Source organism: Cladophialophora yegresii (genome assembly GCF_000585515.1).
Source record: "Cladophialophora yegresii CBS 114405 chromosome Unknown aczIN-supercont1.2, whole genome shotgun sequence".
Lineage (NCBI taxonomy): Eukaryota > Fungi > Ascomycota > Eurotiomycetes > Chaetothyriales > Herpotrichiellaceae > Cladophialophora > Cladophialophora yegresii.
Genome location: NW_006913046.1, coordinates 2500918 through 2514674, shown reverse-complemented (window position 1 = coordinate 2514674; position 13757 = coordinate 2500918). Strand labels below are relative to the sequence as shown.

Genomic DNA, 13757 nt, shown 5'->3' with positions numbered 1-13757 from the left:
TTCCCAGAAAATGACGCCATGACTTCATTTACCTGGAGACACCAAGAAGGTTCGTAGAGTTTGTCGTTGTTCCGTAGGTAGATTCTCCCTTTTTCTTTACCGAGCTTCAAAGGCATCTCTGCCTGCAGCGTTAGTACCCAGCAAGATGGGATCTGTAGCCGACTCGTCAGAGAAATGGTGCTGGGTCACACTCGTCACCAAGCCGTCCTATCTGCCCGGAGTCATCATCCTCGCACATACACTCGACCAGCACAAGTCCAAATACCCTCTCGTCGTGCAGTACACCGACTCGCTGGGTGATGAGGCCATATCCGCTCTCCAGGAGGAGGCCCGGAACTATGGACGCCTACAGCCCGAGAGAGTATCTCTCCTCCTGCCCAGGAAAGAACAAGAAAACACGGGTAGCGTTGCCGAGCGCTTCAAGGACACGTTCACCAAACTCCGAGCCTTCGAGGTCTACAAGCTAGGGTACAGTCGAGCCGTCTTCCTAGACGCCGATATGGCCATATTCCACAATCCCGACGAGATCTTCGAGTGCAGTTTGCCAGGTCGAGACTGGCTGGGTGCCACTCACGCCTGCGTATGCAATCTGGACTATGATTCGTGGGCCCCAGCCGAGTGGAACAAGGGGAATTGTGCCTTTACGCCGTTGAACCACCCAGACGAGGTAGCTGCAGAGATTACGCCCGAGTCCCGGCCGACATATCGCCTGTTGAATGGCGGCATGTTTCTGTTCTATCCGACCGAACAAATGTGGAACAGAATGCTGGATTCCTTCAACACTACCGACCGCCTCAAGACATATCAGTTCCCCGACCAAGACTTCCTGGCAGACTTCTATCGTGATAAGTGGTACCCCTTGTCATGGAAGTATAACGCGCTTAAGACCATGCGGTATTGGCATCCGCGGATGTGGTCGGATGACAAGGTCGTGGTCCTCCACTACATCGTCGACAAGCCGTGGGAGCGGCAAGTCAACGAGGATGGTGTTGCGGGCCACCTCGGGAGAGACGGGTCAACTCATGAGTGGTGGTGGAGTATCTATCGGGGCTGGCGAGCCGAACGCGAGAAGACTCGACCTGATAGTCTCGTGCTTGGCTCCATGTCGGAACTGGTCGATACAGAGCAACCGTTCACAGAGGTGATTCCACTTCCGCAAGAGGTTGGAAAGCCCGAAGATGTTTCCTAGAGCCATGAGGGCGCTCGGAAGGTTAAAGGTGATCCAACAGGAAAGGGATGGATGAGGCAAGACAAAAACTTTTGGGTATCAATTCTCCTGTGCCGGCATCCACCAACCATCCCCAACATCTCATGTATGTTCCAAGACCCGAGTCACTGTCTAAACTTTTGATTGTGCCATCCAATGCTTCACAGTCTTCCAGGGAGGTGGTCTTGGTGAGATAGGCAGATCCAGAAGATTCTTCCGAGCTCAGCAGCTCAATTTGTTCCCTGCGGCTGTTTCACTCTACCCGGCTCGTCGCTATCTTGACTTTGGACGGTGGATAGGTGCTCGCTGTAACTGCCCCAGTGCCACATGATATCAATGCATCCTGCATCAAGAAGTTGTCTAGCCATCTCGGTTCTTTGTCCTAGTGTATGAGTCGACCCAACATATCCCAAGCACTTCAACTTCGCACCCACAGCGGCCCCGACTCCTGACATACTGTCCTCAACAGTCAGACATTCCCCTGCCTGAGCACCGAGCTTCTCAAGCGCATGGAGGTAGACACCGGGATCGGGCTTGCTCGATGGAGCAGAAAGAGAATCAGACGCGGAGAAGATCTTGTCGCCGTCAAAGTACTTGATCAGTCCCGTCACGCGTAGGCAGGTGCGAATGCGGCGGAGTGATGAGGAAGAAGCGACAGCAAGGATGAAGTCATCGGATTGGTGGAGTCCGGCAAGTGTTTCGGTCACGCCAGGGCATGGTTGAATCTTCGCTTCAATGTTGGCAACCACCCGATCTTCTTGGATAGCATTGTAGGCTTTCAACTCGCCTTCGCTCAGTTCGAAACCAAGTTGTTGTTGCAGAGTTACCAGGATTCGGCGAAAGTTAAGACCAACAAACTCCGAGATCAGGTCCTCAGGCGAGAACCGGATGGCGACGTCCCTCTTTTCCAACACCTCGTTAATCAACTCGCAGCAGATTTCCGAGGCGACATCCTCCGATTGCACCAGGGTATTGTCGCAATCAAACAGCAGATATTTGATCTGTGGGCAGAGTCAGTACTTAGGGAAACAAATACAGGCTAATAAAGCCGAGTCAAAGCCGTACCTTCATGGTGCCAAACGCAGCAAGCCAGTGGTGCAGTCGCGACAATCCAAGTTGTTTGCTGTGGATCAGTGGAATTTCGCTGGGGCGTCGTTAGCTGATAGCAAAGCTGAAGCACAAGCAGCTACTCCGTCTGTCCTTGGCCAAAACTAAGCAACGCCGGCGTCGGTGGTGAATCAAACATATTGGCGACGTTGCAAACTGGACTGCCTGCAAACAACGCGGCTGCTTTCACGTCACAACTCTCCACGGCCGCGTTATAAGGCATGACAGCGGCGGCAGGATCGTAGGTGAATGACAGCATCTCCGGGCCAGTCGCGGTGGTTTCTGAAAGACAGCATACAGAGTGAACGTTGCGTGTTGAGAGTGAAGATATGCTCTGTCGTTGTTGACACAGGTCCGGTCGGTGAAGCATTCGTCCATCTTCGAGAAACACATAAATTAACATTTGAGAAACGACCAAAGCTACCAACTTCATTCGATAATTACAGCAGAACTCTTCCCGCCTACCTATTCAGCTGTGCTGTTCCATCGTGTGCTAATGGTGCCTTCCATCTAGAATTGTTTGTTGTCAAAGCAATTTCTTCACAGTGACTCCTTGATCATCTTCAGAATTGGTCGCGCCTGCCACCACAATGGCACCTCAACAACACGATGGCCACGATCATTTATACGTCATCTACACCCACGAGCCCTTCGCCGTTGGTAGTGGTGCAGCAGTCGTGCTTCTAATCTAGCAGCGTTATGATTTGGGCCTGAATCTTGCCTGTGTTGTGTTTGATATCTGCGGCTTGGTGTCTCATGCTCATTTCCACCCCTTGCATTGACCATGCCCTAACCCAACCAAAGCTGGCAACCCCGGACCTCGTGACGACCCTTGCATGTCATGGAGGCCGAATTCCAGATAAGCGATCCGCTCAGACCATCTCAGAGCTTCAAAATGAGCAGATCGCCTCGAGGGACGAAGCGACCGCACACCAACGTCTTTGATCCGAATGAGGCTCGCCCTCCAGAGCCAGATTGGAGTCCTCGTCAACCCTACGGCAGTCCGCCCCTCAAGATGCCCATGCCTTTTCATCCACGGACCGCCGGTATTCTCAGGAGTGAATCTCCACTAATAGGACAACATCTACGAGCATCCTCCCAGACACCCCTCAGCAGAACGTCGGCAACACTATCGCGCAATGCCACTGGAACACCGACATACACATTCGGATCGTCGGTGAGCCTTGATCCTGGTTCCTTGCCACCTGTACCCGACCCGGTGGCGTTGGCGGAAATAAAGCGGATGGTTCCTCAGATCCAATCCACCAAGGAAGGCTTGAGGAACGTTGGCGGAATGATTGAAGCATTGGGAGCTTATGTCAAGCACGCCAGTAATACGTCGGTGCCTGGGTCCAATGAAGATCAGAAATCCAGCAGTGACAGAACGTCACAAGACATACTCGAGGGCGAGTTCCCAAACACTTTGGCAGGGTCCGCGTTCGACGCATTCCTCAACGATCTGGAAGATGGAGAAGGCGGCGGCCTTGGTATCGTTTCAGGAAACAGTACGCAGGCGGAAAATCGCTAGCACCGAACAGAGCCAACATCAGCGGAAGACGACATGGTTGAGATACTTGGGAAACGCAGGGCATTTCTCGTTGCGCGAAGGGCGTCCCGCCTGGTTCGACGCTTGAAGGAGGTTCGACGGTTCCAACACCGACCAACATGAACCCTCAGCACAGTCGCCTGTCAATATGCATCAGTAGATATCGGTAGCGGGGTCGGACTAGAAAATGAGGAGATGGCAGCATGAGAGAAATGCCGTATGTACCAGCGAGTCTAGGTCCTGGACGAACTCCAGTGTCGTGAACACGTATCCTCGCCTTTTGTGCCTTGCCTTCCACCTCCATGCCTTCTTGGAGTGAATACTGCCATTTGTCATGTCCCCGATACAAAGATCTCACCGTTCAGGCGTTTCTTCTTCAATCGTCTGCCTCCACTAGCTGGAGTCATACCTCACACGGTCATTCGCCGCTGTCAGGCCTCACCTCAGACAGGAGACCTAGAGGGCTCATGTCTTCGGCGGTAGGTTGAGTATGATGAGACGGCCAAATCCACTCATAGTTTGCTTGTGCACGAAGTAGTCCCGGCGTTATAGCTCATCTGTCAGCAGGATCTCCCACAGTGGACCTACCTCCGCAGCCTGATTGATCCAGGTCCTTTGTTGCTTGCTTCCACAACCCTGTGATAAATCACAGTCATTCCCAGTAGGCCTCTCACGACCACAGATTGTCAAACAACGCTCTGCTGTTCTTTATATCATGCATCCGTCCTTTTGTGCTCTCATTCACCGTCTCAAGGATGTGATGCATACTAGAAGATCGAGCTGCAGGGGTGGGACTCCTTGTCCGCCCTCTGTGCCGTCAGTAGGGCAACGTCGTTCACACGCCACCGACAATTCTCGGCATTTTTTCCACCAAAATCTTGTCGTCGTGGGGCTTATGGGTCCTGTCCAATGACATGATGGTTGAGCGCATGCTTGGCGTCGTCAATCGTCGGCTATGCCTGGCTGTGTTAGTCACGGTCTGTCACGATGTCGTCGTTGCCTGTCACGCCCTGGAATGATCATGTCGTCGTCTGTCACCATCCTCCACGCCGCCGCCTTGGCGTCGTCTTCAGGGGTATAAATATCTCCCTCCTTGGCGCCATCTTTCCTCGTCTTCCTCCTTCTCCTCTCCAGAACACACAGGCTCTTGGCCTCCTCGGCCTGGACCTGTGAGAGTCCGCGAGATGGAGATACGGACTCTCTTCAGTGCCCAATAGGCCATCTTTGTCTTCTTCATCTCCAGTTCACCCGTGTCATACTCCGCTGTCGACACAATGTCGGAGACATAAGGTAAGTGCTGCCGACATCTCCATCGTCCGCTGCTGACTTCTCTGTAGTGCAATTTGAGTCATCTGGTCTCCTCGGTCCGCGAGTCCCTGGTTTTTCCCAGCTTGTGGAGTTCCGTTCATGACTCCGCTGCGCCTGTTCATCGCGAGGATGTGGTGCACCTGTTGGGGTTCATGATGCCGTCGTCGTCACTGATCCTCCCTGATGATGTCGTCGCCATTCACATCCTGAGCCGGGTAATCCACAGAGTCAGGGGCCGCTTTCGAACTTTGACTCCTTGTCTTCCTTCGTCCTTTTCCCACTCCAAGGCACCCACACTAGGTCTGTTATATGTCCGCGGTTTCGACAACAGCGACATCAGACATGGCCATATGTTCCAACGACGAGAACCTCCTTTTCTTCCGCGGTCATACCCCTCGCTGTTGGAGGTTTCAATGAGTCTCCTCAAGGGAGGTGATGCAACGAAGACACGCATCTTCTCCAGTCCCGTGTGCTGTGCCGCGAAAAGATGTCGACACAGTACGATCTTCACAGTGTCGGTCACCAGCCACCGCGCTTACTGCCAGACCGCACACAGCCTCGTGCACATTCATCAACAGAAAAATGTGAAGTGCGCGAGGCAGTGACAGAGGCAGCTTTTTGCGACTCAAAAGACCTTCCGTCCACGACCCCCAAGCCCAGTCGATCTTCGGCTACCACCACCACACACAACCACACCTTAGGACGGTACAACATTTTGATAAGCAACAACCACAACATTTCGCGAGACTCTTTCTCCGTCAAACTCATTCAGAATGTCTGACTCTTCTGAAGCCGATCAATTCCTCTACGCGGCACTGGCAGCCGAAGTTGTAAGTTGAACCCCGACAAGTCCCTGACATGTTCTTGACAAGTACTCACCTTTTCATAGGGTAAGCCGTCGACTCCTCCACCGGAGTTCCACCGCGCTCCCAACGTGGCAGCACCGGCGCCTGCGACGAATGAGGCCGGCAGCATGGCACGCAATCATACTGGCATTGTCCCACCAGTTGCCGTCGCTAGACCTGCCCCGTCAGTTGCCGACGTGCCAGCTCACCTCGGCGCTCCGCCACTCATCCCATCTACGCCAGCAACAGTCAACAATCCTGCCAATGCCGTCGCTGCACCACTTGGTACTGTCGGTGGTACTGCCGCCCAGCCTGCCACGCAACAACAACGTACACGAAAGTACAACAATGTTGGCGACGCAGCAGATCCATTCATCTGCCCAGGCCTCAACCGGGACTGCTACCACGCGGTCCTGCGCGAGAGTGGTTACTGGCACCACATCTTCCGCAAGCACCACTACACGCGAAAGCAGCTGGACAAGCCAGAGAACCAGCATGTCCGCGACATCTTCGTGCCAGCTCGCCGCGCCTCCTGGTATCAGAACAGAGGCGTCGATATTACATACCAGGGAAATGAGCCCAAGCAGATCGCGGTGCGGAAGCGTATGGCTGTCGGCCTCAGATCCACTGACCCAAATTACGCGGAAACGGTGTATGGATCGACCATGACACAGCCAGACGTGTGAAGTGAAGCGGAGTGAACGGGAGTCGAGGATGAAGTGAAAGGAAGGTGAAGTGGGATGAATTGAGGATGGAAGGTGAAGCGAGGTGCAACTCCAGCGGTTGAGCATTGGCGCCAAGCCGCAACAGGCGAGCACCCATGCGAGTCATGAGCAGAGAGCAGTTAGTGCACATTGGAATGAGACATGACTCCCGACCATCATCTCTTATCACTATGACCGTGATACGTGTTGTTTCGACCATTTCGCCATCGCCAAACATAGAGCTAACAGTACCTCGACGGTGGCCTGTTCTTTCCAATACGTCCCAATGCAAACGCATGCCGAAAGCGATGGCGACGCGTGCCAATGCGGAAACCGCCTGTTATCACCGACGACCATGGCTACCAGAACGAGTCCATCGTGATCATATTTCGGCGGTCCCCACATGCATCGTCAGCGCCAGCTTCGAGACCGCATTTCGAAGCATTGCTATCGGACGGGGTATCCATCTTACCCTCGTGAAGCTTGCTCTCGGTGATCCCAAACATTGCGCTAGCATCCACTTATGGCGAGCACTGTTATAGCATACGTACATGCGTCCACCTGTCGGCGGGGCCGGGGAAGCTGGTGTCACAGCACGCGGGGCAGACCAGCGGACGGCCGACCATCTGAATGTTTCTCGCCCATTCATGGGTCGGCTGGGTCGTTCGCCCGGTCGCTCGGTCAGTCATGCCGTGGAACCTCCAATGCATATGCACTGCACTGTGAGGCAGAATAGTACATGACGTGGCGCAGTCTTGCAGACCGACGACAGGACAGCGCGTAGAGTGAGAAGGAGGTGGCAGGGCTAGTACGCAGAGGGCAAGGTGGATCTGCCGATGAGCCAGACAGCTAGCCAGCTAGCTCGGTAGGTTGTTGGGTAGATGTTATAGCTAAGGTTGTGCGACGTCACTTGATGATACACTCACAGACTCACGTAACTCGTCCAAACGCCCGCATCGTCCGCACAGGGCACACAGACGAAGAGATTATGCTCTGTAACACATTTCTTGATCCTAGACGCGTTGAAGCGGGGCAGGAATCCGGTGGGGAACTTGACATGAGTGCGGGGACGTCGATAGTTTCAGGACGGTACCACACAAACATGATGCCAGTCCTGCAGACGATCTCCAAAGTCAAGGGTAGGGTATGGTGACTCACTTTGCTAGTTGACTGTTCTCCATCCGTGGACGTCCCTCATCCTTCGTGGCGAGTGGCGAGTGGCCTGAGGTTAGCACGCGAATTGTGTTTCGACGCATCCACACGAATGAAAGGAGGTCAGAATGCGCTAGGCAGCCATTACAAAGTCCAGCGTATGCGAGGTTCTTTCCGACGGGGCGGATTCGAGAGCTGATTTGCTGAATCAGCCATTTGTCGCCTTCTTGATCTCATTGACTGTTACGCAAGCATGGATATCTCCGAAGTCGTATAGTCCTGGGCGCTCTCTATGATACCGTGAGATTGGAGCCGCCTTTCTGACCTTAAGAGTCGGTGAGGCTTGTCTTTTGCATATGCGGCTTGGTTGCGCCCAAGTTTGTTCCAATGCTATGTGTCCCACTGACAGAGGTAGAGGCTCAGGATGATGGTTTTGAGAAGGCGCATCGCACAGGGATGTATTTGGCCACTGTAGGACCGCTCCGGTATGTATGATTTTGAATGTCAGTGAAATGCTCACTTCAGGCTTCCAGCACTTGGTCAATGCCCGTTAATTTCATAACATTACGCTCGTGATCATGCGTTACAGTCTCGGCCTCCAACACGCCCAACCTGCCTTGTGTATAGGTTTTCTGGTGGAGGGCAGCAGAAATTGAGGTCGACACCCAACAAGCAACCATCCTGATATCCAAAGCTACCATTTCAGTACTTTCGTTGGGAAGAACTCATCAATCAGCTCCAAGTAGTAGGGCTGAATTACCGGGTTAGCTTTTCGTCGAAGACCAACTGCAGCGTGCACATACCTTGAGCTTTTCAATATCGGGTCTCTCATCACTTTTGCTGTAAAGGTCATAGGGGTTGAACTTCTTAACTGCCTTGAGCATCTCATGGTCCTTCCCGTTCATGAATTCTCTGTAGGCGCCCTGTTGGTGCCAAGGGTAGAAGCTGTGGTATCGTATCATCGCAAGAGCTTCATCTGGAAGTGTTGATTGAGTCTTGACAACGTGATAGAGATACTCATCGTGGCCCCACGACAGCATAATGTTGTCAAGACCGCAGCCAGGCGTGTAGATGCCACTCTTGGTGCTGTAAATCGGATCGTTAAAGTCCGGGTTGGCACAGAATGACTTGTTGCCATAGATGATCCGATCGTCAAACGCGCACCCGACGACGAATGTGTCACCGACAACATCCCATTGTCCGTCAGCATCGAAGAAGAACAGCAGCTTCCCTAGGTCGTGGATGAGTCCGGTCACCTGCATCCAACGTGGTCGACCGTCGCGGCGCATAGCCTCCGCGGACTGAAGCAGGTGCTCGATCTGACCAAGCTCGGTATCGGGGTCAGACTCATCAATGAGAGTGTTAAGGCGTTCCATTGCTTCCCAGATGGACATTTCGGCACGAGTTTTGGAGCGGAAGGCATGTCGAGCCTTCAGATTGTAAGCGACAGTCTGCTTAGTGTGTTGCTCGAGGTAGAAGTTCTTGACTCGGTCACAGGCATTTTCGTACTGGCGAAACCGAGTCTTGTCTTTTCCAGCATCAAACTCGGAAGCTTTGTCTTCGTCTGTCTGTTGTTTAGCTTTGAAGGCTTGATCTGATGCAATGTCGGCATGCTCAATCTCATCGCAGAGCGCTTCGAAAGCTTGCCCATCTCGGTCGGCGCGAAAGGACGATGGGTGGGAAGGCTGCTGGAGAACGACAGACATTTGGGGATAGAGGCGATGCAGCAAGCGTACTGTGCGACGACGGCTTTAGTGTGTAGGATAGTGCTCAGAGCGAGATTTAGAGCTGAGGAAGGAGTGCGTTAGCTGTGTCGGGATAATATTGGCGACCTGATTGACGAAAGCTCGAATTTTGATGTTGCCACGACGACCGACAAGATTCGAAACTGAGACTGATGATGTCGAGAAGTGAAATTTCGCCTTGATATAGAGATCGTCTTGCTTCGCCAGCGGCAGTGGGCAGTGCACATATATCTCGCCAACAGAAATTTCGGACTGATAGAAACAGTGACATTTGTCCAATTACCTACCAGAAAATTCTCATGCATTCAACCAATTCGCACCTGAGCAACTAGCGAGCTTGTTCGCCGCGGGTACAAGCGAGGCGACTTTGGCGGATTGAGAGGTGTAAGTTGCCAGATCTGGAAGATGAGGTCGAAGACGAAGCCACAGATGGATCTCGGATGCAACGCTAAGCTAATCACCGACCGCGGGCCGTCGTAGTTTCTCCCTTTACCATCAGGGTGGTCGGAGCGCCTCGTAATCTAGGCTCCTGAGTGGGTGATAATCCCTGCCACATATTTTCTGGTGTTTCGAGCAGTTGCCATTGTCTGTGGCTGTTGTGAAGAGCTGGTCGGTGGGTGGAGGTTTTGCAAGACAACAACACTAGAGCTGGAGGAGGCACGAGCTTGATAAAGTCGGTGAAACAGCACGGAGATGATATAGCACTATCGTGATTATGATCCCTTGCCGAGCGTCAGGGTTACACAGCGCTGCCAGGATCTGATGACCGGTGAAAGCTCTTGACAACCCCCGGGGATGGACGGGCGTCAGTAGCTCTCATGTTGTGTAACGACGGTAGCATAAATTGCATGCCTAAGGACAAGGGTCTCCCCGAGACCGCCGATAAGACAGCCATCTGAATGTGCGTTGCATTTGATCGGATTTCGTGCTTCGTGTCTCACAGCAAAATAAAAGAATACATAATGAGCTCCAGAATGAAAAATTGGAATCGAAACAAAAGGCAGGTGGGGCACGGGAGGAATTTCCATATTGAGCCAGCTCGGAAGGCACGACGAGGCTGAGAAGGAAGGAGGCGGTGGAGGTGAGGTGGAGGAGGACCGGTGCAATCCGTGCAACCCGTGCAACGCCGACCGCAGGCGCTTGCATCATTCCTTGCCGACGGCCCGGCTTTCGACAGCCACTGTGTAGGTTGACAGTCGCATGTACACACCAAGCATCCGATGCTTGACAATGACTCGCACCAACAGAAGCGATATCATTGCCCCTAAGCGGCAGCGGCGAGCTCTCGCTTGTCTTTCCGTTTCACGGCACTAGTTGTGCTACGCGATTATGTTCTGCAAACGAGTGTTGCAGCCCAGAATGATTGACACTGGTGGCACGGTTGTGCTGTCGGCTATTGAACTGGTGCCAGCTCGGGCGGACAATACACCGAGGTGGTGGGGTAATTGATCCTTTCCTCGAGAAATATTTCGCTGATGAACACGGTTCCCCGCATGGCCAGCGCCTTGAACTGGGTGTCAATGCTTCGTTTAAATTCGCCTGCGCAAGTTGCTCTGCATAGATCAGACAACAATAGTTCGACAAATTGACACCATGGTTGACGTACGACTGCCACTGAACACCGGTGCAACTATTCCTGCCCTAGGTTTAGGTATGGCTGAGTCGCCCCGAGAGTCGCTTGGACCCAGTCTAACACGCAATGCCAGGCACATGGCAGAGTCCCAAAGGCGAAGTGCGGGCGGCGGTAGCTCACGCTATCCAGTCCGGCTACCGGCATATTGATGCTGCATATGTGTATGGGAATGAAGAAGAAGTCGGTCAGGGGATCAAAGAGGGTCTGGCTGCAACAGGGATATCCAGAAGTGACCTGTTCATTGTCACGAAACTCTGGTGCTCATATCATACGAGAGTGGAGCAGAATCTCGACATCAGCCTGAAGCTTCTGGGCCTTGACTATGTGGACCTCTATCTCATGCACTGGCCCGTCGCCCTGAATCCGAACGGCAACGACGAGAAATTTCCTAAACTGCCCGATGGGTCAAGAGACCTCCTCCGAGACAGATCTCATGTCGACACGTACAAGGACATGGAGAAACTGCTTAAAACCGGAAAGGCAAAAGCCATCGGGGTGGCAAACTATTCGAAGCGGTATCTCGAACAGCTCTTGCCCAAGGTGGATATTGTTCCTGCAGCCAACCAAATAGAGAACCACCCACTTCTGCCCCAGCAAGAGATCGTGGATTTTTGCAAAGAGAAGGGCATCCACGTCACGGCCTACAGTCCCCTCGGCAGTACCGGAAGCCCTCTCATGAAAGATCCCCACGTCGTAAAACTGGCGGAGCACAAAGGAGTCACCCCAGGCTCCATCCTGCTGAGCTATCACATTGCCCGAGGCAGCTCTGTGCTCGCCAAGTCGGTCACGCCATCGCGCATCGACGAGAACAAGAACATCGTTGACCTCTCGGAAAGCGATCTTGCGTCTCTGGCAGAAATATCCAAGAAGGGCGTCACTCGATTCGTCTACCCGGAATTTGGCGTTGATTTTGGTTTCCCAGACAAATCCTGAGTAGTTCTTGGAATGCAGTTTTATTAGGCCATTACTAAGCCATCATACACGAAGAAGTTGCGGGCTGGAGTGCCGCCCGCGGCAAACCCACACTCGCAGCTCATAAGCCCGTCTTTCATAACCAATGCATCAGCCTCCATCATAGGTGGTCCAAAGTACCCAATGGACTCCGATCCCTACTGCTGATTGTAGCCCTGGCCCGCTCCATCGTCAAAGTCGTCGCCTTGCTCATCCGTGCTGGTTAGGTAGGGCTGCTGCCCAGCCAGTTGTCCCGCTTGCACAGCCAACAGGAAGGGGTCAATCATATCGTCATCAGGTTGGTCTTGACCCTGATGACCCTGGTGGTGTTGCTGTTGCACTGGAGGAGCTTGATGGGTTGAAGGCGGAGCGGCCTGCACTTGCTGCAGTGGTTGATGTACTTGAGGTGCGCCGACGTTCGGACCAGCAACAGGCTGCGGAATCCGCACACCTGGATATGCTTGGTCGAAGGCAGTACTCGGGCCTCCAAGGCGCTGTCTAGCCACGATAGCTTGGTCCACGGCAGGAATAGGCGCTTGCATGGGTCCGCCACGGTTCATGCGATCTAGCGCGACGTTTCCTTTGGCTGTTTCAGCACAGGTACCTGCGGGAGGAGGCTGGTGGGCCGTAAGAACCCCAGGCGCGACGTCAGGGAGCGAATCGTTCCACTGAGAGCGCAGCTGGTCGAGCGTGCCGATTTCGAACCTGCCGTGGAGGGGGACGTCTCCTCGCACGATCCAGCGGTCCCACGGATTGTCTCTCTTCGGTAGCCCTATGATCTGCTCCATTTGTTCTGGTCCCGACGCGTAGTCGTCCCAGGTGTAGCCTGCTGGATGGCTGATGCGGAAAAGGAGGTCTTCGGGTCTTCTCAAGACGGGTCGCGTATCCTGGTGGTTGCCGCCCATGTAATGTCGCACATTGGCCTGTCCGTAGCGGAGTGTAAGCACGCAGCCGGTCTCAGGGTGGAGGAACTCGTCGCTTTGCTCGAAGGCTGAGTAGCCGAGGTCGACGTAGGCCATCTTGTAGAACTTGACGGATCGGGCGTTTGGCTGCTTCACGGGTCTGCGCAGAGAGTTAGTACATGGAAATCTGAGGCCAGATAGGACAAGGGCAGCAGCATTGACGAGGAAGAAGACTCGATATCTGACGCTTCGACCTGACGTCTTGCTCAATCCACGCCAGTGTGCACAGTACAACAAGCCTGACGACAACGTGTCCACGTTTGTCAACAGCTATCAGTCGATCCTGCACCCAGCTGCCTGGACGATAGAGTGCAGTAACAAGACGTGTGTAAGTCTGTCAACCGACAGGGAGATGGGAAGCCTGAGACAATACAAAATCAGTACTCACCCTGTGTACACCATCTTGACGAAAGGCTGTGTGCCCCTGCGCTAATCGAAAAGGGCTAGCGTAGTGGAGATGAACCAATGAGCGTTGCAAATGTCGCCGCAAATGCGTGTATGTGATTGGCTGAATGAGGTAGGCGACGGATGAATGTCGAACAAAGAAGGACAGAGTGCCCTAAGTATCGCACGTTGGATGTCCTGCTTGCTCAGGCA

General features: G+C 53.5%; 7 protein-coding genes across 7 annotated transcripts; 4 read left to right on the top strand and 3 right to left on the bottom strand.

The window, feature by feature from the left end:
* Positions 1–145: 145 nt before the first annotated feature.
* On the top strand, positions 146–1189 carry A1O7_02839 (uncharacterized protein; the record flags this gene model as incomplete). Its single annotated transcript, XM_007756868.1, has 1 exon — positions 146–1189. One exon carries the CDS (start codon positions 146–148, stop codon positions 1187–1189), a length of 1044 nt encoding a protein of 347 aa, XP_007755058.1.
* Positions 1190–1437: 248 nt separating this feature from the next.
* On the bottom strand, positions 1438–2278 carry A1O7_02838 (uncharacterized protein; the record flags this gene model as incomplete). Its single annotated transcript, XM_007756867.1, has 2 exons — positions 1438–2208; positions 2273–2278. The coding sequence occupies 2 exons, from the start codon at positions 2276–2278 to the stop codon at positions 1438–1440; spliced, it is 777 nt and encodes a 258-aa protein (XP_007755057.1).
* Positions 2279–3209: 931 nt separating this feature from the next.
* A1O7_02837 (uncharacterized protein) lies at positions 3210–3983 on the top strand (the record flags this gene model as incomplete). Its single annotated transcript, XM_007756866.1, has 2 exons — positions 3210–3819; positions 3865–3983. The coding sequence occupies 2 exons, from the start codon at positions 3210–3212 to the stop codon at positions 3981–3983; spliced, it is 729 nt and encodes a 242-aa protein (XP_007755056.1).
* Positions 3984–5941: 1958 nt separating this feature from the next.
* A1O7_02836 (uncharacterized protein) lies at positions 5942–6699 on the top strand (the record flags this gene model as incomplete). The annotated part of the gene is made up of 2 exons (XM_007756865.1): positions 5942–5998; positions 6058–6699. The coding sequence occupies 2 exons, from the start codon at positions 5942–5944 to the stop codon at positions 6697–6699; spliced, it is 699 nt and encodes a 232-aa protein (XP_007755055.1).
* Positions 6700–8563: 1864 nt separating this feature from the next.
* On the bottom strand, positions 8564–9575 carry A1O7_02835 (inositol oxygenase; the record flags this gene model as incomplete). The annotated part of the gene is made up of 2 exons (XM_007756864.1): positions 8564–8620; positions 8673–9575. The coding sequence occupies 2 exons, from the start codon at positions 9573–9575 to the stop codon at positions 8564–8566; spliced, it is 960 nt and encodes a 319-aa protein (XP_007755054.1).
* A 1632-nt stretch (positions 9576–11207) lies between these two features.
* A1O7_02834 (alcohol dehydrogenase) lies at positions 11208–12180 on the top strand (the record flags this gene model as incomplete). The annotated part of the gene is made up of 2 exons (XM_007756863.1): positions 11208–11265; positions 11321–12180. The coding sequence occupies 2 exons, from the start codon at positions 11208–11210 to the stop codon at positions 12178–12180; spliced, it is 918 nt and encodes a 305-aa protein (XP_007755053.1).
* Positions 12181–12356: 176 nt separating this feature from the next.
* Positions 12357–13217, bottom strand: A1O7_02833 (uncharacterized protein; the record flags this gene model as incomplete). The annotated part of the gene is made up of 1 exon (XM_007756862.1): positions 12357–13217. The coding sequence occupies one exon, from the start codon at positions 13215–13217 to the stop codon at positions 12357–12359; it is 861 nt and encodes a 286-aa protein (XP_007755052.1).
* Positions 13218–13757: the final 540 nt, after the last annotated feature.